General features: G+C 41.9%; 1 protein-coding gene across 1 annotated transcript; it reads left to right on the top strand.

The window, feature by feature from the left end:
• The first annotated feature begins 1,638 nt into the window (after positions 1 to 1,638).
• Positions 1,639 to 23,926, top strand: pxk (PX domain containing serine/threonine kinase). Its single transcript, XM_079510887.1, has 18 exons — positions 1,639 to 1,944; positions 5,104 to 5,154; positions 5,250 to 5,297; positions 6,151 to 6,337; positions 7,053 to 7,130; positions 7,858 to 7,931; positions 8,039 to 8,113; positions 8,250 to 8,354; positions 8,455 to 8,556; positions 8,683 to 8,844; positions 9,123 to 9,240; positions 11,080 to 11,158; positions 12,174 to 12,222; positions 12,904 to 12,981; positions 13,530 to 13,616; positions 14,010 to 14,067; positions 14,732 to 14,791; positions 19,956 to 23,926. Exons 1-18 carry the CDS (start codon positions 1,840 to 1,842, stop codon positions 20,153 to 20,155), a joined length of 1,716 nt encoding a protein of 571 aa, XP_079367013.1. The 5' UTR covers positions 1,639 to 1,839; the 3' UTR covers positions 20,156 to 23,926.
• Positions 23,927 to 24,182: the final 256 nt, after the last annotated feature.

Here is a 24,182-nt window from a genome sequence, read left to right as displayed (position 1 = left end):
TATCACTTTGGTGGAAAGTAACTTCCAGTAACTGGAAAGTGCATTTACTTAAGTGCTGTACTTTTGAAGTAGGCCTATTATGAAATTGTGCATTTCCCGTCAGTCAGTTGGTCACGCCCCATATATGGTCATGCCTCGTAACATCATGTGATGTCATCAATATTACGCTCATATGGAGATCCCTGATGTCATCAATATTGGCCAGCAACTCTACATCTCACCTCAAACCCTTAGATCTCCATATTAGTCTACTGGAAATTCCATGAACGCAGAAATGGTGATTAATGTAAACTTTTATGATAGAAATGTTATCTATATCCACTTAATGGATGAAATTCAGCTTGGTTGCTAAAAGTTGCACGTTGAGCAATTTGAGTTACTGGCATAATATGTTGACCATACCATTAACATCCTATATAAGGCAAAAAAACATTCTATAAGTAGCATGTGACATGAAACTAGGGGGTTTTCATGATTCTGAATCCATTCCAAGCATTAGTTAGCTAAATTCGGCCATATCCACATCACATTTGTGATGACGGCTATGGCTGTTTTCCTCCCAAGGAGTGTGTTTTTGTGCAAAACTAATTCTTGGAATGGGTTTAGAATCATGAAAAACCCCTATAGGGGCTATATGCCACATGCTACTTAAAGAATGATGACATTTTTGTGTGCGTTTACCCCCGCGCGTGCGTTTAATTTAGGTCCAGTCCTATTTTAAAAAACGCATGCACGGGCCGCGCGTTTAGGGTAAACACTTGAGAAAAGCCTGGTGTAGCTTGGCCGTTATAGGATGGCACATGGTCGCATATGCTAATAACTCAAATTGCTCAACATGCAACTTTTAGCAACCAAGTTTAATCTCAAATGCTAAGCCTATATAATAGATGACATTTGAATCATAAAAGTGTACATTAAACAACATTTCTGGGTCTAACATGGGACCTATGGGGGCTTCCAGTAGACTATACTGTATATGGAGCTGACCTGTTCTGACATTCCATATATTGATCTGACCTCATCAAACCCTGTACACTCAAGACACGCTTCATATATGGCCAGTACAGAATTCATTCCATATGATGATTGACCCCCCATACCAAAGCGGCAGCGCCAGCACTCGCCCACCAGTCTGCTGTCTGTCACCCAGGCGGATATGTTGATCTGACCCCCCATTCCAAAGCGCCAGCGCTCGCCCAGCAGATAATGTCATCCAGGCATATAAAGGGCGAGGTCGCTTCTCGCCTGAGGGCGAGAAGCGACCTCGCCCTTCCCACTGGAATATTATCAATTTCAAATACTTTTACTTAGAGTCCACTACATCTCGGTTCCAAATATTGTACTTTTACTCCACTATAATTATTTGACAACTACTGTAGTTACTAGTTACTTTGTAGATTTTGATTTATTACATAGCCTACATTTAGCTGACCATTGGAATATTGCCAAGCTCATCTATTTTCAAAAGACTTTTAGTTACACATTTGAACCATTTGAAAACTTGTGAAATGGGACATTCTGCATAACTACTTCCCCTCCACTGGTTAATATCAATACCGGTATATAAAAAAATCTCATGCGTTTTCACGTTTTCACTGTGACTTTTATTTTTGGGAAATAACTAACCGGAAGTGTGTGTGTGTAATGTTCGGTAACGTGACGGTGTGACGTCGAAGCAAGAGGCTGCTCTTCCTGAAAGCTACGACGTCCTTTTCTGACTGGGCTCACATCTGAGATGTCATGTCCTGATTCCTGACACACATACACACCTCTGGTCATTTTACTATCCGTTAGGGACGTGTTTTGTGTAGGCTACAGAGTAGACAGCGACACACCGGGATGATGTCTTTCCTGGAGAAACCGTCCCCGGGCAGGGTGTTGTTGGATGACACCGTCTCTCTCACGGCGGTGATAGAAGCCAGCCAAAACCTACACACACACACGGTGAGTCGATGGAATTAAAACGCACTGTCTGACGCACACGCACACACTCACCAAGACTACTACAACGCCACCAGTACAAGCTGGGAGCCGTATAAGTCATCGATAGGCTACGGTGTTATTTAAAGTACAGTGTTTTTGTCAATCGGGTTGACTTTATATTCAGCTCGATTCACTGGCCGACTGAGCCGCTGACGTTTGTTGTTGACAGTTGGGGATTTGCGTTGTTACAGCGGAAACTGTAACCTGTAGAATTTAGTGACTAAGCTATAGGTTTCTGGCAAGTCACTTTGGTTTGGTGCATAACTCCATACTGCTAGTTGGTTTGGTGTATTTAAACCAGAGCACACACAGGTGGCACGTACTTACTTAAATACTACGTATTTTATCGAGTCTGACTTACTTTCGTATTATGCAAATGTAAAAAATCGATAAAATACATCGACTATTACGATAGCCTTGATAAAAGGCTAGCACGTACCTGGCAGGCGTGACATTGTTTGTTTCCTGTTAGGTCAGAGACAGGACAAAATGCTTCCTACTGTCTTTTGTGTTTTGTCATCAAATGGAAATCCTCAGCATTCTGGTGCAATACAATAAATTGTCGTAGCAGCCCAGCCTAGGTACTACGTACTATGGTAGCCCTATAGGTACTAAATCAACATATTGTGATAACAAACTAGATGTTGAGAAGGATCTTATTATTATTATATGGTTAATGCCGATGCCATAGCGGTTTTTGTGACAACTTTTTGAATCACATAACTGAATAGGTCACCGATTTGCGTGTGACACTTGTCAGCTGAGCTAGCCCTGGCCCCTGGTTACTACCGCGCTAACGTCAAGCCAGGACACAGGAAACAACTTCTGTGATTTGCTAAACTAGTGGCAGATTGCCACTTTACTCATTCATTCCGTATGTATGAATACTGACAGCAGCAGCCTATTGAGGCCAACTACACATACTGGCAGATTGCCTGTCAGCAGTTTAGAAGCACAGTCACTGTTACCAAGTATTTGTAATACTGTATTCAGTTTGGCACTTGATGCATTGATAAAGCGACAAAGGAACATTTCACAACTGATGCAAAGCAGCTACAGTACCAACATCAGGTAGCTGACTGAAAACACAGTAAAGGGCTGACAGTCACAAGCCTCGCATTAAAAACGCTACATTGCACAACATCCATTCATACAGTAGACTAGATACATTAGAGACACAGCATCCATTCAGACAGTAGACTATACATTAGACACAGCATCCATTCATACCATAGCTAACTATACATACCTAATAGCTACCTAATAGACCAATACATATACACACATTTGAGTTGACCAAATACCCATTCAGGCGGTAGACTAATACATTAGACCAGGGTATCTGCTAGCGTTTTGTTTTGGCTGGCTAATGTGGCTGATCAAATTAGAATTTACCGGCCAAATGTAAAATGTAATGGACAAACCGTAATACACATGTGTGACCGTGTGTGGAATGCAGATATGTGCATGCCATGTAAAAAAACATTTTTAAAAGTTCCTGTTCCTGTTGAAACACGTTAAATGTAATTATTCACATCTCCTCTCCATTAATGTTAGTAGTGGGGTCTTTAAATAAGACCGGGGTCCCGACCCTCAGTTTGGGAACCATTGTCGTAGCAGACTGTGTGTGTGTGTGTGTGTGTGTGTGTGTGTGTGTGTGTGTGTGTGTGTGTGTGTGTGTGTGTGTGTGTTTTGTTCTTGAATGGTTTTACTGGGTGACCTTTGGACCTTGGCATCGCCAGCACTAACCAATTGGAGAAAACAGGAAATGAGATTTGGTCCTCATTACATCTGTATTATAGACAACTCATTTTGCAGGTTTCTGATTGGGTCTAGTGCGGATATCATCAGGCAGTAGACACTTTAGAGCAGATATTATCATTATGGCGTGTGCGCCTTCAAAATTATTCCCTCAACCAGCAGCTTCATAATATTATATTAGGGCCTACTCTGTGTAATGCTTTCATGGTGTCGTCCACTCACAGTTTTTGTATTGAGTTGTGCTTGAAATGTAATGTAATTCTGCAAACTGTTAATAAATACTTCAATCAATCAATCAATCAAAAACTCATAAACCTGTGATGCGGTGCACTAAATCTGAGTGTTCCGTTTCATTCTAAAGCCAGTCCACACCAATGATTTGCAACGCAACTAATCGTCGCTAACTTGCAACCATCTGCAACACATTATCCACAAACCTGTAACCGATCGATTCAGACCACTGCAATTTTTGCGACTAAAGGCCAGAATGGACTAAGAGCCGATTCATACTCCTATTTTACCGCTGTAGTGCCGAAATGATTTCGGCTCGTCAGAAATTTTCAGTAGCACCGAAGAGCCGACTTTAGGACGGTACCCGCCCCCCGAACCTCAAATGACGTCACATTGTAGGCTCTACAGAGCCAAACCGACTTTTATTCGGCTCTAAAATAGGAGTATGAACCGCGCCTAACAGAACGGTTTTAAGGCCAGTCCACACCACTGCAACTCCCATTAAAGATAATGGTTGCATGTTGCAAGAAGTTGCATTGGTGTGAAGAACTGACCTTTATTTGCAACTAGGCTTAACTCGTCGAGTTACTGTTATAAATGGTGAGATCAGGCTATTTGAATTGGAATTCACGTGGGGGAACAATAACATTGTGATGCTTGCTCAATCCGATATATAACCAGATATTAGCTGAGGAGTAGACATGGCCTAGACTGGATCACATTAATCTGTTAGGAATGAAAACCAGGCTTTCTGCTTTGTGGAAAACCTGGTGAAGCGAGCTAAATCTGTAGTGACTCACCTCCAACAGTGGAAACCCAGATCAGCAACATAACAATCAACAATAGTAAGGAGACCAAGGATCACATCCTAGATCAGAAACATAACAATCAACAATAGTAAGGAGACCAAGGATCACATCCTAGTTCAGCAACATAACAATCAACAATAGTAAGGAGACCAAGGATCACATCCTAGTTCAGCAACATCACAATCAACCAATAGTAAGGGTATAGATCAGCAAAAAAAGACTTCCAACCAACAGCTGTCTCAGTGAACTGATGTCTTTCCATTGATCCACATTTTATAGATCCAAATCCCAATGCCTTAACATTTGTCTGTCTCTCTAGGAGTACATTATTAAAGTCCAGAGAGGAGTGTCTCCAGAAAACAGTTGGCAGGTAATTAAACCATTATCTAGGTAAATGGACCACTCATATTCATATGTGTTGAGTGTGAATCAGTTAAACTTGTTGTTTTGTCTTATGTGTTCCAGGTTATTCGTCGCTACAGTGATTTTGACTTGCTCAACACTGGACTGCTGGTGAGACGGACACACACACACACACACACACACACACACACACACACACACACACACACACACACACACACACACACACACAGAGAGAGAGAAGAGGCTAGAGAGAAGACCATAATATAATATGTAGAATCATTGTTAATTACTTAATTTAACTCATTGATTTTCTGGGTCCATTTTATTAACAGAGTTTTACTGTGTAACTCACTGACTCAAAGTAATCAAAGTGGAGCAGGTCAGGCCCTGGTTACTGGTTTTAAAGGAGCACATCACAACACCACTTCCTGTTTGACAGGAAGTTCCCACAGATTTTGCTGAGGTTTTACCAGCTCATTTCCTGTCCAGGACCCAGGGACTGACCCTCACGTTCCTCCCTGACAGACTCTCCATCCCTCTCTTCTCTCTCTGTCCTCTCTCCTCTTTACTCCCGTCCCTGACAATGAAGTGAAAAAACTGGCATGGCTGCTTACACATACAGTTTATGTTCTTCCTCATTCTCATTCACTGCCATTGACGAATATATCGTCATTTCCTTCCACTGACGTATGGCGTTCGTGATTGGTTTTTTTCAGTATTTACGATAATGTGCGCTCTTCCGCAACCTGTGTGTGATCCTACGACTTTACATTATATGGGCATGTATAAATGTCTTGTAATCTGCTTATAATACTGGTTGTACTAATAATGCAATCATAACACATTATAAAGCCTATTATAATGACTTATATGGTCAAGTGCCATAATCCTTCATATTACTGTTCACTCAGACATTTTCTTTGAGCCAGGATCACAATGTACTCAAATTGTTGTTAGTTGTAATTAAGTATAATGTCTCCTTTTCCCTCTCTCTCTCTAGGTTTCTGGTGTCGCTCTCCCTCTACCCAGTAAGAAGTTGTTGGGTAACATGGACAGAGAGTTCATTGCTGAGAGACAGAAAGGACTGCAGGCCTACCTGGACACTATTACCCAGCACCTTCTGCTCTCCACCTGTGAGCTTGTCAAGAAGTTCCTGGATCCCAACAACTACTCGGCGAATTACACAGGTCAGTGGTGGCCCTGCCCCCAACAGCCACTCAGCCAATTACACAGGTCTGTCAGTGGGGCAGTCCTGCAGTTCAGTGGACAGATCCAGGAGTTGACGTATCAGATTCTGCACACAGAAGTCACCAATTTGTTGTGAAATCAAATCTGTCTTTCATAACATTGTGATGTTAAAGATGTAGTGTGTCAATACGGTTAAAGTACACAAGTGGTGTTTTATGGACATGTGTTTGGATGAGTTAAATTTGACGTGGTTGGTTTCACCATAGACCTTGAGTTTTTCAGTGAGGATTATTAATGAAGCTACACCAATACATCAATCCCCCCTTCTCATATAGTCAAACACTCAGGCCTCACCCTGGAAAACCCATGTATTCACAATCACATGCAATTCATTCTGGGATAGATGTCTGGCCAGATATTATCAAGAACAAAACACCCTTTGTCACATTTGATTATTATTCTTGTAAAAGTCCTCAACTTTAACATTGTCAATTATTCTACCAATTCTTGCATCACAATTAGAAATGTACGCACTGTTCATAGTTCTGATTGAATGTTGCTCAGAGCCATTCTCAGTGACACATCAACATGTTATTGAGATACAATCTGTCTTTCTCTTCCTCATGTCTGTTCCCTCATGCGTTTGTTATGTATCTCTTTACCTGTCATTTACTCTTTCTCTCTGTGCCCCCCTTCTGTTTCATCTGTCTCCAGAGATTGCCCTTCAGCAGGTTTCTATGTTCTTCAGGTCAGATCCACAGTGGGAGGTAGTGGAACCACTCAGAGATATTGGTAAGTCCTGCACTGGAAACAGAATTGGTTGAACCAGGAGGCGTCCGGGTGATAAAGGCCTGGCGATCCAATGAAGGCATTTGGACGTGTTTGTGGGTGGGAAGCCGGCAGGGGAGATTGGGACTCTTACAGGACAGTCATCAGGGAGCTGAACTGGGAGAGATGGCATGTTCCTTCACATGTAGTCTCACGTTGCCAGACTGTTGCCTCTCACAATTTTCAAATGCTTTCGTCATAGTCTTAAGAATGGAAGCTCTGATCATGAGGAAGCGATAAAGCGGAAGTGAAGCCTTCTCCCCACTTCCGTTTCTTCCGCAAATGTAATATATATTTATCTAATATAAATCTAAATCATCTAAGCATATATAGCTTGCTGCTTAGAAGAAATGGAAATAAAAAAATTAAATGTAAAACCGAAATGGCAACTGCCTTGCTCGAATTTCAGGAGGTGTAGTTCCAGTTCCAGACTCTATAGTATAGGTGTAGTTCCAGTTCCAGACTCTATAGCATTCGGGTTTGTGGAATAGTTGTCTGGCTACGTGAGACTACTTCACATGCATTCCTGTGAAAGTCCTCACTGTCAGGTGAAAAGAAGCATCTGGCAACTCAATGTGGTTGAAAACAACAGTAGGGGTTAACAGAATAACTACACAACACAATTCCACCAAATTAGAGTATTCAGTCAATAAATTAAAGGTGAACAGAAGTGTGGTTTCTTTGTTCCCAGGTTGGAGAATCAGAAAGAAGTTTTTTTTAATCAAAAACAAAGAGCTTCCCAAAGAAAAGCAGCTGTTGAGCTGGGTGAGCTTCTCAGTTTTTTTTTTTTTTACAATAAATATAATACTCACTCAACACAAGCACCGTGTCTAAACTGTGTGTGTTTTTTTTTCCTTGTACATGTGTGATAGGTGGATCTAGGTCCTGATAAGTTCCTGTCCGATAAAGACCTGCAGTCTGCAATGAAGCTATTGACAACACTGTCTGTACGTACACACACAGACATATCACCGTACGTACGTCGTACGCATATACACAACACACGCAAGCAGACATATTAGCGTTGCTGCCCCTACTGTTCCATTTGTACTGCTAAATTTGTCTCCTCTCCTCACCTCATAGAATCCATACATCTGTCCAGTATTGTTTGTCAGTACTGGTGAGTCTTCAGCGTTGGTCATCAGACAGTTTAATGAGAAAGGCTCTCTGAGAGATCACATCTGTAAGGTACAGTAACTTGCTGAGTGTGTACGCGCACAGGTGTACGTGTGTGTTTCTGCGCATGCCGCACAGGGGTGTATTTAACCATTTCCGCTGCTCTCTGTAGGTGAAACCTAAAGATGTGTTTCTGAAGAAGTATTGTAACCCAAAGAAGAGCCAGGGCCTGGAACTACAACACATTCAACTGTATGGAAGACACATACTGGAGGTATATTAGGCGCACACAGACACTCGCCCACGCACACCGTTTAAATCACCCTTTAGTCAGACACATGTGCGATGAGATGCATGTACTCAGAATCGTGTGTGTGTGTGTGTGTGTGTGTGTGTGTAGGCATTGCGGTTCCTCCATGATAAAGGTTTGCCGTACGGTCACCTCCACATGGGAAACGTTGTGTTGGACGAGGGTCGTTGTCGTCTGCTGGAGGTGGAGAACAGTCTGCTGGGACTTCCTGCGTTCCATAGATCTCACATCACACAGCTCAGGAAGATCAATGTAAGATGTTATCTACTGTATGTATACTCAAGTGGTTCTCAAATGTTTTCATGTCAAAGCACATTTGGCTTTGTCACATTTGGCCCCCATTTGAATTTTTTTTTGTGCCAGGGACCCCATACAAGATTCGAGTTTTAACATGTTTTAAAGATGTGGTTAATCTAATTTTAGTCTCTACTCTACTGTACTGTACTGTTCTAGTATGTATTATACTCTGTTCTACTGCTCTATTGCACTGTATGTAAAGTATCATTGATGTGTGTTGTTTGTGCTTCCAGTCAACAGAAAGTACAGATGTTTATTCATTTGGTCATTTACTGTATGAGATGACCTACGGACGACCTGCTGAGAGTGTTTCTGTAGACCAGTACCCCCCGACAGCCTACAGTAGTATAGGTATGTGTACACACACACACACACACACACACACACACACACACACACACACACACACACACACAGTGTTTCTGTAGACCAGTACCCCCCGACAGCCTACAGTAGTATAGGTATGTGTACACACACACACACACACACACACACACACACACACAGTGTTTCTGTAGACCAGTACCCCCCGACAGCCTACAGTAGTATAGGTATGTGTACACACACACACACACTGCTGAGAGTGTTTCTGTAGACCAGTACCCCCCGACAGCCTACAGTAGTATAGGTATGTGCGCACACACACACACACACACACACACACACACACACACACACACAGTGTTTCTGTAGACCAGTACCCCCCGACAGCCTACAGTAGTATAGGTATGTGTACACACACACACACACACACACTGCTGAGAGTGTTTCTGTAGACCAGTACCCCCCGACAGCCTACAGTAGTATAGGTATGTGCGCGCACACACACACACACACACACACACACACACACACACACACACACAGTGTTTCTGTAGACCAGTACCCCCCGACAGCCTACAGTAGTATAGGTATGTGTACACACACACACACACACACACACACCCACACACACACTGCTGAGAGTGATTCTGTAGACCAGTACAGTAGTAGTAGTGTGTGTGTGTACACATACCTATACTACTGTAGGCTGTCGGGGGGACAGCCTACAGTAGTATAGGTATGTGTACACACACACACACACACACACACACACACACACACACACACACACTAGGGATGTAATAATCGAATATTCAAATTATTGCTAATAGGATAAAAATCTAAATACAATCTTAAATACAATTTAAAATATTTGTCAAATATTGTAAAGGCTATATTGTCATACAAACCCTGCCCATAGTAACTACATTTTATGGGACATGGGTATGGGTGTAATATTGATTTATTCTCTATTTTGCATCATTAATAGATCGTTGCATGCATTTCACACCACAAGTCTCTTTCTTGAAATTGGCTGTCATAATATTGTTTGCTGACAAGGGATCACATGCCGCAAGATTTCACCAGGATGTGATACATTTTGTTTTTTATTCCAATCTATATTATATTATCGTATCACCAACATTTGTCTGTTCACGTAAGCGTGCATGTTTCCCGTGATGTGCGTGAGAGCGAGACAGGATGCTAATGATTTTCATTAAATAATTCTCTCTCTCTCCGCACGCACACACACACCGTGTATGTTCAAATATTTTCATTATAACACCAGTTGTGCACAGCATGCCGGCTGATTATGACGCGTTTACTTTTTATCAACATATTCAAGTGAGATGTGTTGGATTTACAGACTATATTTAACAGCAATATTAATATAGCTACCAATGTATGACACCTGAATTTACTCTCTGAATAAAGATCTATTCTATATATTTACTCTCGGAATAAAGATCGATATATTGCTATCGATACGTTTGTGAGCACAGCTGTCCTGTGCTCTCAGATCTTCTTGTGGTGTGGTTGTAACCGCGTTCATATTGTATGATGTCCAGTTGGCGACAGAGCCAAATATCAAACGTGATAGATATCTAGAAACGCTTGGGGAGGCATCGCCAAGGTCGCCAGATCGTCTCGCAGTGCCTTTCACACACAGCAAGCAAAACCTTGGTAAGCAAAAAAGGCCTGGTCTTGCGTGACATCAGGGGATCGGGGGATTTGTCGGCAAGCGCCAAAAAAGGTTGTGTGTACTAGCCTTTAGAATCCTTTGCGACTTGAATGCCAACTTGAATGCTAACACAGAGAACCTAATGTACATCTTGTGTGTGTGTGTGGGGGGTGTTTGTTTTACAGTCTCTGTACTTCAGTCCATTCTTTCAACTGAAGCTTGTAAAACTGGAATGCCAACAGTCTCACAACTCATACAAACACCGTGAGTACATCTCCTTCATACTACAAATTACTGTCTGTTTGTGATTTCTTCTTTTTTGCCAGGTGCTTAAAAAGCGCCTGGACTACATTTGCTACTACCTCTAGTAGCGACCGTAGTGGACACTTTTTCATGATTGGCTGCTTCGTCTCTAGGCTGCTTCCAAGCCAATGGGAGACTCATAAAACCCATAGTCTGAACGGCATAAAAGCCATACACCGTCTCCACACCATAGCGCAAAACGGTCTTAAGCTGCGCACTTCTTAAGCTGCGCGCAGCTTAAATTCTGAGTTTTTAGACAGCTGGTGGATGGAAAAGAAGCTCCACCTCCGCGGAAGACCTGAGCGGAGGAGAGCGTTTCCGGGAATCTGGCCGTCGCGCAAGAATTCAGCGGAGGTGGAGCTTAATTTCCATCCACCAGCTGTCTAAAAACTCAAGCTTTAAGCTGCGCGCAGCCGAGAACGTGCGCAGCTCTTTCGACCGTGTGGCAGCGGCTATACTCTGAGAGCTTTCTGCAACTGCCAATAGAGCGTCGCAGTCCCGCCTCCTACCCTGGACCAGGAAATGAAACCCAATGCATTATTCTCATAGACATTTCTTAAAGTATTTATTTAAAGACGGTTACGCCGCGGACAAAGCCAACTCGAGTCGTGACAACTCATGACAACACAAACAATATTTTGGACCAAACAAATAATTACAAAGAAGAAAAACAACAAAATAAGTGTTGTAACCTGCCGTTTTTTTCTTCTTTCTAATTATTTGTTTGGTCCAAAATATTGTTTGTGTTGTCATGAGTTGTCACGACTCGAGTTGGCTTTGTCCGCGGCGTAACCGTCTTTAAATAAATACTTTAAGAAATGTCTATGAGAATAATGCATTGGGTTTCATTTCCTGGTCCAGGGTAGGAGGCGGGACTGCGACGCTCTATTATGAGTCATTCTTGTTTATTTTATTTCTTTCTTTTCTGTTTTTAAATGTTAACTCTGTCCAATATGTACTATTTATTATTTTCCAGGTTGTTTAGTGATGTCCAGTTGTACCAGACAGACAAACTCCAGTTTAAGGTGAGCTCAACCTCTAAAACCAACTACATGAACCTTTGCGTTCCGTTTCTGGGGTGAACAAAATGGGGAAAATACACATTGCAATGCAGTGCGAGTTGTGTTGACTTGTTATTTTTAGCATAGTATAGAGCCCTGGGGTGGGGGACCACAGTCAACTTTACCAAAAATTTGAATATCATGGAAAAGTTGGTTTTATTTACATAATTCCATTCAAAAAGTTTAACTTTTTTATAGATTCAGGGCACACAACATGCATGATTTCAAGTATTTATTTGTTTATCTTTATACAATGTTGCCTTCCAGCTCATAAAACCCACTAAATATTTTACTCGGCACCGTTATACCAAATACCTTGCATTTAAAAATATCCAAGGATTCAAGAGTTAAAAACGTTTAATTCTTATCCAAGATCGGATTTAGATTTGTTGTAATGTTTGTTGAGATAAGTCTATGATCACAGATCAGATATCAAAGTGATGCCAATGCTGTTTTTGGTTTTGGACTACCCAAAATAAAAATCTGATACAGATTAATAGTTGTGAATTCTTTGGCCCAGGCGATTGGTAGGTGGAGATCTCGGATCGTCTGGCAACACAAGACTAGAAATATATGACGATACATCAGAACTTGCTTATCTATGTTTATCTGTATGTAAGTGTTATGTATGCGTCTTCATTTCAGATCCCCAGCAAACTGAGGGAAGCCTTAAAGACGGCAAAAGACAGTCTGGAAAGACGACTGCAAGATGAACAGAAGATGGTTAGTTAACAAAATTAAACTAACAAAATTAAACTAACTACTGCTGTCTTAGTACTGTCTTTGATGATGAAGGTGATTATGAAATTGATTATAGTAATATTGCTGATGATGATGATAATATTAGTGAAGGTGATGATTAATTATTTTTATGCCAGCTATACTGTACGTAAATATTCGTCCCCCTTTACATCATATACAGTATGAAGCGGTTTAGCCAAAAATCACGTTTTTAACATTGGGCCGGTCAAAGTAGGATTTTCATTGCCTCATTTCTCTGCAATTACGAGCGCTGTCCATGGTTTTCATGATCCATCTGAGGTTCGGATGTCATTTGTGATTTTGTTAACGTTTCTGTACCGCATCGCTCCCGACATGTTAACGTTTCTGGCCAAAGATAAACAGCGTGAGCTAACGCTATTAATAGCCGATCGTTACAATGAAGTTCTCCATGCCACTGCTTGTGCAGTACTTTCTTCCGCCACTAGGTGGCAGACAAGCGTTAAATTCACAATGATTGTACTGTTGTTGATGATGATGTATTGTTTCAGCTCCATCAGTTCAGGCGTGTGAGCAGAGCTCAGTCTCACCACGGATCAGAACAGGAGAAGAAGAAGAGAAAGATACTGGCCAGAAAGGTACAGCAACACAATTTATTTCAGGATCACTTCACAGATAAGTAAGGAATAATGTACAGTGAAACTGTGCGGTTATCCAGAACGGGATGGACACACCTCCCGGTTACAGAGGTGAGACTGCTAGGATATATCACAAGGAGAAGGACAAATGACTTCTTCATGTCAGTGTTGTCACAATTCATCTCCTCGCTCGCACAGCCTAGTGGGCTACACAAGTCAACAAGGCCTGCATACCTAACAGTGAATAGACAATACAATTATTTTGTCACATGTGGAAATTCATTGACCTTGCCCTGCCCAGCATTTCTCAACTGCTCCAGGGATGTGAACCTGCAATCTTCCTTGCCTGAGTCTCATGACATTATATTATTGTTTTAATGTTTTCTGTTGTAGAAGTCAAGACAATCGGCATATGAAGAAGACTCCTCTGTCAAATACTGCAATAACTCTGGTATGTTATGTTGCTAGTTTATGTATATTATACTACATTGAATACTGCACTAACTGGTATATACAGTAGTATATTAAAGCTACAGTAAATCTGTTTTAATTCCTCTCCCGGAAAAAAGGGAGGTAATTGCAACTGTAACATGCAAGGATTTGAACCTGGGTCTCGCACGTGGGTAACCAAACATCTACCACCCATTCAAAAAGGAGTCCATGGCCAGGGCATTTATTGGGCTCTCTCTCACTGCGTGAAATCCCTTGTTTGTGGGAGGGCATACCTCAGGTATATTTCCGATAACGTACCTAAGTATGCAGCAGGCATTATCAGGTAAACGTACCATCCTGAGAGAGAATTTGCATGTATTCACACCTCTTACCTGGTGGGTAAGAGGTGGCATGAGAAAACATACGTTTACATTGCCAAAGCAGAAAGCACAACAAACAGAAAGCACACACACACACACACTCAATCCTCCCTTTCATATTTAAATGAGCTGAGACAACGGTGGAACGGGTATTCTCAGGTATATTCAGAAATGTCCTTAATGTAGTGGATATATCCCGCAGCCAAATACTGACACATTTTAGTGTTTTTACTCTCTCTCTCTCTCTCTCTCTCTCTCTCTCTCTCTCTCTCTCTCTCTCTCTCTCTCTCTCTCTCTCTGCAGGTTCGGGTGCCAGTTCTCCTCACACATCCCCTTCCTCCCCCACTCCTCCCTCCACAACAGGTACACATGTCTTTCTGTCTGTCTCTCTGTATGTCTGTCCTTTGTCTCTGCCTGTCTCACTCAATACTGTATATCCGTACAGTACACTGTATGTGTGTTTGTTTGATTGTGTTTGTAAACTGACAGTTTGTGTAGCGCCTCGTGTGGTCAGCAGGGATCATTGCAATGGTAGTTGTGCTCACTGTTAGTCAGTGAAGCACAAGTGCAGACAAACACTAAGGGCTTTGTGTGGTGTATTGCGCAGATCACATTCAGAGCTTTGTGTGGTATATTGCATAGATCACATTCAGAGCTTTGTGTGGTGTATTGCACAGATCACGTTCCCAACTATGTCTGGGTAATATTTTAAAGATGCCCCCCCAAAAAAATGTTTATTTTATTTTTTCTTGCGTTCTGAGTCTGGACGTCTTGTTGCATTAATATACCGGTAATGTGCTACAATTAAATCTGGTATGTTTCCATTGGATTCCTCACTGGATTAGGGTTGACAGACACGGGCCAAAAGCCAATCGGAACCTAATTAAAGACATGCATTGGTAAATGAGGAATTGACTGTATGACGGAATACCCTCAACCTCGTCTTGCCAATGAGGAATGGCACGCTTGTTGACCTGTGAGCCAATCGGTTGCTCGGTGCGAGCATTCACTCGCTTAGTGGCTTGCTCACCTAGCGGCTCTCTAGCACACCTCATGAAACTCAAGGCAGTAAGGGAAGTGTGTAGCGACTGAATGCCTGGTTGTTAAGCTCTACTGACTACTGAGTTGGCTAGTTAATTGTGCAGCGGCTAGATGTGTTGTTTCCTGGTCGTTGAGTGTGTACTGACTGAGTTGCCTAGTTAATTGTGTAGTGGCGGAACATGTTTCCTAGTCGTTAACTATTCTTTGAGACACACACACACACAGGTATTTCGGGGCGTGGCCGAATCCGCCATTCCTTCCCGGGTTAAAAACAGGAACTAGCTTTTCAATGGCAGTCAATGAGTGCGTACTGACTGGATACATTATATGGGGTTAAGCCCAGTCGTTAAGCGTGTACTGACTGTTACACGTCTGGTCCCGCAGACTCGGAGGACAGATGCTGTGTAAAAGTCATTGGAGCATATTTCAGCCTGGCCCTACAGTAACTAAACACACAGACAGCTGAGGGGGGAGTGGCATTGGTTTCATAGTCACTGTGACTGAGTTTTCTCGCTGGTCTGGGATTGGTACCTGCAACCCTACAGTCATCTTTTGTCTGCTGTAAATACTAGTGATGTCATCGCATATTTAGATCTCACCTCTCCCATCCTCTCCTCTCCTGGTCATAGCAGTAAATTCTGTCCATCCTGTTGCTCTTGAATGAATAACTGTCTCTTCTCCCTGCTGTCTCCATAGAGCATGCTCTACTCTGACCGTAATGCAGGGTAAAGTAAAACGAATAATGATTATCTCGCATTTTTTTTAAGCTGCTGTGCACTCTGACCCAAGCATACAGACGTACAGTTGACCACCTAACGTCTCAATTCTGGACATTTCATAATAGGTGAACATACTGCAATATTAGGACAGATTTAGTGTAGACAGAAAGGGGAGGAAGCAAGGGATAGAGCCTTGAGGGACCCCGGTATGTAGGGCTTTAAGTGGCTAAGACTGGGCAATATATCAAAATCAACAACTCCAGTTCAAATGGTAGAGCGTCGCAGTTCCGCCCCCTTTCAGAACGACGAGTGGCCCAGGAAATAATTCCGCATTCATTTTCCCCATAGGCTTTTCAAAAAGTATTTATTTAAAGACGTTTTACGCCGTGGACAAAGCCAGCTCGAGTTGTGACAAATCATGACAATGGACACGATGTTGTGGGCCGATCAAATAATTCGTTTCTGTGTATCAGTTTAACTGTAAAGGAGCCGTCCATGACGGCACACAGATAACACCTAAATTAAACTAATGTTAGCAGTGTGTTTATTGCGCAGTGACATTTCAGATCAGCGGAACGCAGCGAATCAGGCTGGAACCCAGGCTAGTGTTTACCCATCATATATCTGCTCTGAAAAGAGTCTCGGTGTCGCAGAGCCTGTCCAGTGAGCCAACATTCACAATAGCAGCTCCCTAACTCTGTTTGACCTAAATGGAACATGGTCATTGTTAGCACCTTTACAGGACGTAACATTACCCTTCTATTTATGTCACTGTGGCTGTTGTGAAAAAGGTCTATTGAGGCTGTTAACTTATGGACACAAGAGCCCGCCACCTCGACTGGCAAGAAAATGTTAACACCACTCTTAACTGAGTCACTGTGATCTGGATATAACTTACTGTGATTTTCTCCAAATACCTATGTAAAAGAAGGCTAAGACTGAAAATCGTAGAGAAAGTTGTGTAGTCTGTACATGCACTTTTGGCTACTGTGAGTCTGCATAAGAGCACATTTCAGTCTTCATACATCTCATATTCTCAAAACTTATTGCACATTGAACAATGCACCTTTAATGATACATTTTAAGACATTTTTGTATTAGATGAGAGACGGTTAAGAAGAGAGTTGTTTTTCTTAACTGAACTGTCTTATCCTATCTTATGCATACATGTGCATGATTGGTTGCATTTCCATGCATTGCCACGCTGTGGAAATAATCAATACATGGGAGCCTTATGAAGCGTTCAATATTAAGATTTATGGTGTCCAGTAAATTAGGTGGCTGTATTCATGGAAGTAGAGTGATTATATTTTATTCATTGATTTTATTTGGTAATTGTACACAAAAGAGCACATTGCACTTCCCGACATGCAGTCAAGTGTCATAATATAGTAAATCACTGCTTGCTTGGGAAAGGGTGTACATGCTTCTTTAAAAAAAAACAAGTTTCACAATCTACAATGATTCTAGAAAGGGTTCTAGAAAGGTTTCCCTTCGCTTCCTCTGATTCTATATGCCCAACACACACTGATTCAGACTTCTGCTCTCATTGGAGATTGTGATGTGTGGAATCTGTCTTTCTGTCTGCATGTCTGTCTGTATGTCTGTCTGTCTATCTGCCTGTTTGTCTATAAGTTGTCAATCTGGTTTGTGTTGAAACAGGAGCAGTATGGTGAATGTAGGCCAGGGGGTATGAATCTATTCTTCACTTGCACAATGTAGGAGGCGGGACTAAGGGGGTTTTCTTCCTGTCCATCGGAAGTGCATGTAAGTCAGTCATTTTCTACGGACAATTATAGTATTGTCCGTAGAAAGTGACGAGAAAATACTATAATTGTCCGTAGAAAATGACTGACTTACATGCACTCCCGATGGACAGGAAGAAAACACTTGGGTGATATCCCAAGTCCCCTTAGTCCCGCCTCCTACATTGTGCAAGTGAAGAATTCAAGCTTTTGCTCCATAATTGTTTTCCTTTTTATCAGAGAAGTGGATAGACTTTCAGAGTTCGATACGAACCAGCTTCTTTACTGAATGCTCTGACTTTCTTCTGCCTCCATCCAACTGTCAAACTCTTTGTAGACAATTGTTTTGCTGTGATCTAAACTTCAGCGAGGAAAATACAGAAGACAATTGAAACGACAATTGCTAACTCCTAAATGTTCCACTTGCATTCAGACTTTCTAAAGTGGACATCACAGTCCACGAAGGTCGTAACCCACGTCAGAGAAGTTATTAGTGCTCACTGCTCACGGACTAGACTTCCATTTCTATGCTGACGACACACAGCTGTATCTTTCTGTAGCTCCAGATGACCCCTGTGCTCTTGACCCGTTGTTGAACTGTCTATCCAGCATCAAATGCTGGATGAGTGAGAACTTTTTCAAATTAAATCAGGATAAGACAGAGGTTCTCATAATTGGTTCTAGTTCTGGTGAACAAAAACAATCAATAATTAATAGACATGGAAACCTAACTGTAGGGAGTACAAACACAGTAAAGAACCTGGGGGTTATTGATTCGGAATTGAACTTCAATGCACACATTTATCATGCCACCAAGACTGCTTTTTTCCATCTTAGAAACATTGCACGAATCAGAGCCTACCTGTCACTAGATGATGCGAAAACATTGATCTACGTTTTTTTTTTCTCGAGACTTGATTATTGTAATGCACTGATTTCTGGCCTCACAAAGACAGGTTACAACTCGTTCGGAATGCACCAGCCAGAGTTTTAACTAAAACTAAGATGAGGGAACGTATCACTCCAGTTTTAGCCTCTGCAGCTGGCTCCCTAGCCTGACACTCGGCCTGAATTTACATTTAGTTTAAAATTCTTTTACTTGTTTAAAGCCCTTAATGGTCTTGCACCCTCCTACCTACATGACTGCCTGCCTAAATTTGTCCCAGGCCACCCCCTGAGGTCCGCCACTGCTGGACTGCTTGAGGTGCCTAAGGGAATGGCGTCTAAAATACGATGAAGCAGCTTTCTGCTTCTACGGGCCTGGAATAATCTTCCAAGGCAGCCTCTGTAGACATTTTTAAAACGCAGCTCAAGACCCACTTTTTTACCCTTGCTTTTGGCTGAGTTTGTATCTCCCTGCTGCTAGTTAATGTTTTTAATGTTTTTCAAGTTTTTATGTTAATGTAATGTTTTATTTGTAATGTTATTTTATGCTATTATTAATTTTTGCTTGGATTTTAATGCTGTTTTATCTTTTGCTTTTCTTTTGCTTTGTTCGGTAAAGAAAAATGTTGCAGATGAAAGTGATCCGACCGAGTGGGACAGAAATCCCTGTCAGATCAGTACAATGAAAACCATTCCCTTCCTTGAACTCTATAGAAAAATAATAGATAAAGTCATGTTGAACTTTTGTTTAGCCTTGGATTGTATAGCTATCTGGGCTGCCTACCCTACTAGAAGTCAAAATATTGTCGAACAACGTTATCTGTCGTTTCTATCATGCCTACTTTGCCCATGTAGCAATAAACTCAAGGTTTTACCAAAGTTCAACATTGCGTTAACACCATAATGGTCACATGTATGTATTCATACTTTTCATAGATATTCAAAAAAGTTTCAGATGGTTTTCATTTTTTCTTTACTTTAGTACTGTATTTGTATGTATGTATGTACCTGTTTTACCATTTATTTTATTACTTAATTAGTATTTGTATTTTATTTATGAATTAATAACATTCATACACAATGTGATTCTGACTGATTCTGATTCTGACTCGCTTCTCTCTCCTCTGACCCATGCAGGAGTCCAGACCCCACCACCACCACCTCCTCCTCCTCCTCCTCCCCCTCCTCCACCACCACCTCCCCCCTCCACCGTCCATCCAGAAGTTCAGTGTGATGGGGTGGGGGGGCGTACTGCTCTGCTCAGCTCCATTAATACATTCAGCAAAGGCAAACTGAGAAAGGCGGAGACTGTAGACCACAGCAAACCAATCATCTGACTGCGTCTGGCCACCTGACCCCAACATCACCCCAGAGATGGTAAACCGGACGGCCTTTGATGAGTCACCCGCCACCCCTGGTGGGTGACGGCTGTTGGCGAAGCTGACTATTGCCATAGCAATAGCATTTTTTAAGCTACCTGAATGTGGATACATTGACCACTTCCTGCAACAACTCAATACTGCTATTATTTGCTTTTAATTGCTTACCAACTACATGCCTCCATTGAGCGGTTTTCACTATTTTTGGAGACGGTGCCAGCTATCATTTGGAGGTCCTATTCTATTGTAAAATCTTAGTTGGCCAGTGAGTTGCTGGATTATAATGTCTATCTTCTGACCAGCCCCTGGACCCTGCCACTCTGAACCCACAGAGAGTAGAAAGCTAGCCAGTGGGACTGCAAGTTCCTCTACTGACTCCGCCCAAAGCACTAACCACAATGTGATTGGATTGCTCTACCGCCATTTTAAAACGTTCTCCACGTGGTTTTCATTGTGTTTTAGAGTTTGTGTGTGTGGGAATGGAGACTCACTGTGTGCCATATGGAAACTTGTGCCTAGAGAAAGCCGTTGGAGGGGAGGTGCTGAACCTCTTTGGTTGACCCCTGACCTCAGAGGTCAGTGGCCTGTTCCAGGACACTTTATTAGTTGGGATCAGCGTGGGAATTAACTTGAAACCTTCTCGTCACATGACAATCTAAACAAATGCTCCGCTGCCCTTCTACCATGACACCCCAGGACTGGACAGTGGTCATTTAGCTGATGGAAGGACACAATGTCAACATGGTGCGGAACAGAAACCAGACTGCAGCAGCACACGCAAAGAGAACATTTTAAATGCTTCAATTTACTCTGCGGTGAAAGCGTTTGGAATTACTTTTATTCAGTGCAATCCTTTTCCAATTAGATGCAATGTTTTTTTGTGATTCAGTGAATGAATGAAAATGAATGTCATAACGAGAATAAGATACTCTGTAGCACTTTACCCACAGGGGTGGGATTGAAAGAGGAGTGTGAGGAGGACATTGACAGTTGTTGAGAAAAAAAAATGTGTTTTCATATTTACATCCTGTGACATAATTATTATGAAGATTTAACTTCACCTAAACCGGACCCCTGAACCACTGCTTAGTTTAGATAAGTAACTGAAGTTTGTTTTAATTTGATTGATGCAGCGTCCCCAGACAAAGTTATCTTTGACAACCTGACTAGCTGAGGGACATTTTTCAAACACTGTGCTCTAAAGGAGTTGCAAAGAGCTTCCTCACACCAGCAGGGTGAAACCGAATACTGAAGGCTTTTCATTTTCTTTTCTTTCTTTATTGAAGGGGGAAAATTGATAGAGCACTTATTTTACAACTGTACAGTACAATTATGGTTTTCTATTATTGGCTACTCAGTAAAACGGCACTTTTGGTTTTTACTGCTGGCCACTGAGCAGTTGGTTGTTAAGTGCCTTGCTAAAGGGCACATCAATATTGTAGTATTCTTTTTAAAATGTATTTATTTATTATTTGACTTTTTTATTTTATCCCAATTTAGTCATGGCCTATTCACCCTGCGTTCTGCAGTTATTGTCACAACCCACTGTTGGCTTGAGACGGATGAAAAAAATATATTATCTATATCTGCATGTAGTCACCAGCTGCAGTTTTTCACCTGACGGCAAGGAGTTTCACTCTCAGAGTATAACAGAGGTTCATGCCATCTTTCCCATTTCCCCCCAAACAACCAGTAGTATAGTATTGGCTATTTCAGTGACTGACTGTGTTCATTGGACCGCTATAGAATAGAAATGAGCCAACCTGTAACTATGGTTGTTGGTTGTGTGTAATGTAGCCCTGAGCTGGCAATGTGGTCTACTACTTCAATGTGGTATCACGTATGTTTTTTGATGATGTAGTTGACCATACTGTCAAGAAACGGGGAAAGAATGTTTGTGTGTTATTACTCATAGAAGGGTTTGACGACCCATTGCTACTCAGCTGTTTACACATTACACACAAGGCAAGGCGAGCAGTGGAAGTTGGCCCTCTGTTTGTTTCTACTCTCTGGTATAGCTGTCAGGAGTCAAACCCGGCCTCTGGTGGTGGGAGTGTGTTACCCCACTAGACACCCCATTAATGGTAGTTGTTAATGTTGACGGTGGACGAGGTTCAATGGGACGAGGCAAACGATTGTCCCGAATTGTGGATTTAGGACAAAGGGTCACAATCGTCTACAAAGGCTTAAATCTAACGTAAAAAACATTTTTGTGTCTGTGAACACTGCCACAGAAATGAATGCTTTATTCCTGCTGTCAGGTGGAACCCACACAACTCCCAGCATGCATGCATGTGCGCATGACAGCAGTATAACGACTGTGACCGTTTCAAGCTAAATACAACAGAGAACAATTCCTGGACAGCAAATAAACAGCCTTGTTTGTTAGCGCTTACTGTAGCTACTTACCTAGTTATAATGTCTGGTCATTATTATTGTTGTAATCTAGATTATTTTGAAAATGGAGCCTGGGAAATATTGTTTGGAGGTGGTCTTCACCCTGACCAATATGTGCTTGTTATTAGTGTCAACGTGCTAACTGCCAATTGGATGTGTTCATCCATAATACAGCTTGTCTCAACATGACTGGCTAAGGATCAGAACACGCATGTTCTACACATGTGCAATATTCAGTGTGTTTTATCCTGAGCAAATAGTGTACATGCCCATGCTTTCAAAACCCAACAATGGATGGGCCAGAAACCACGGCCATAGACATAAAAGTGTGGCAGCCATGTTGACCTTACAGTTTTGGTGGTTGCTAAACATCTTGTACTTTACCAGCTGGTCAAGCAATATTGTCTGTCACCTTGGTGAGGTTATGGAGTACATTATTTAATATTTATAGCAAACTTTTCCACCTGGACTATGGACTGTCTGGTACAACCACATCAATGCTATTCACACTGACAAATTATGCAAACCACGGTCTATACCCCGACCTCTGTGAAGTTCCGCCCAGACAAAGGAAGAGCATAGCCAATCAAAACGGTCAGAGTGGCTTGCATAATTTGTGTGAATAGCATATAGGCCTAAATGGTACAATTTGGGCTAACTGTCTATGGGTCTATATTATGTCAGCGTCGGGTACAACCGGATTAACTGTCTATATACATACAGTACACTGTCAACAACCTGGACTGACTGTCTATAGACCTGTAATGTGTGTCTGATACAATCTGGATTATCTGTCTGATACAATCTGGATTATCTGTCTGATACAACCTGGATTATCTGTATACAGTGACAGTCACTGAGTCACAGTGAGGACTAACTCCATCCTACACTAACTCTCTATAGGCCTATAGTATCTGTGGATCAACCTAGAATAGATTAACTAACTCCATGTATCTTTTACAACCTGGACTAACTGCCTATGTGTCCTCACTGTGTCCTGCCCTCCTCACTCTACAAACAACACGACAAACACCGACACACAGAACAGATTAAGAACTCACCAGTAGGAATCAATTGGACTAGTGATGGTAATGCTGGGAAAACATCCAGAAGTTGTACTCTGTATTTATAACTTATTCATTTAAATGTCAATCTGTTGTTATGGAAGCCACCTGACAGCTTTGGGAGAAAAAACAAAACCTGTGTTTTATTTTTTTAACAATCATTTATTTTTGGTTTATTTGCACATGCTTATAATCGACTTTCACTTGATGTGTGATGTAAAGGATTACCCTGATATTTCACATCCTACTATACAATTGAGAAAACAGTCGTGTGTGTCTGCATCAATTTATTTCCTGAATGGTTTTGCCAATGAATCTGAAATTGCATATGGGCGTTGAAGCATTGCCATAGGTAGGGACTGGCGAAACAGATTTCCCCAGGCAGGGACTGATGAAGCTGATTTCATTTAATTCCCCCCCCCCCCCCCCCCCCCAATTGAAGCCACTTCTTTTTCTCTTGTGTGGAGGAGTTGTGTCCCTGGAAGTCATGGATGGATACAGTAGATAATGTAGAAGATGGATGG

The sequence above is a fragment of the Electrona antarctica genome (genome assembly GCF_951216825.1).
Source record: "Electrona antarctica genome assembly, chromosome: 9".
Taxonomy (NCBI): Eukaryota; Metazoa; Chordata; class Actinopteri; order Myctophiformes; family Myctophidae; genus Electrona; species Electrona antarctica.
This window is presented reverse-complemented; position numbering and strand designations above follow the sequence as displayed.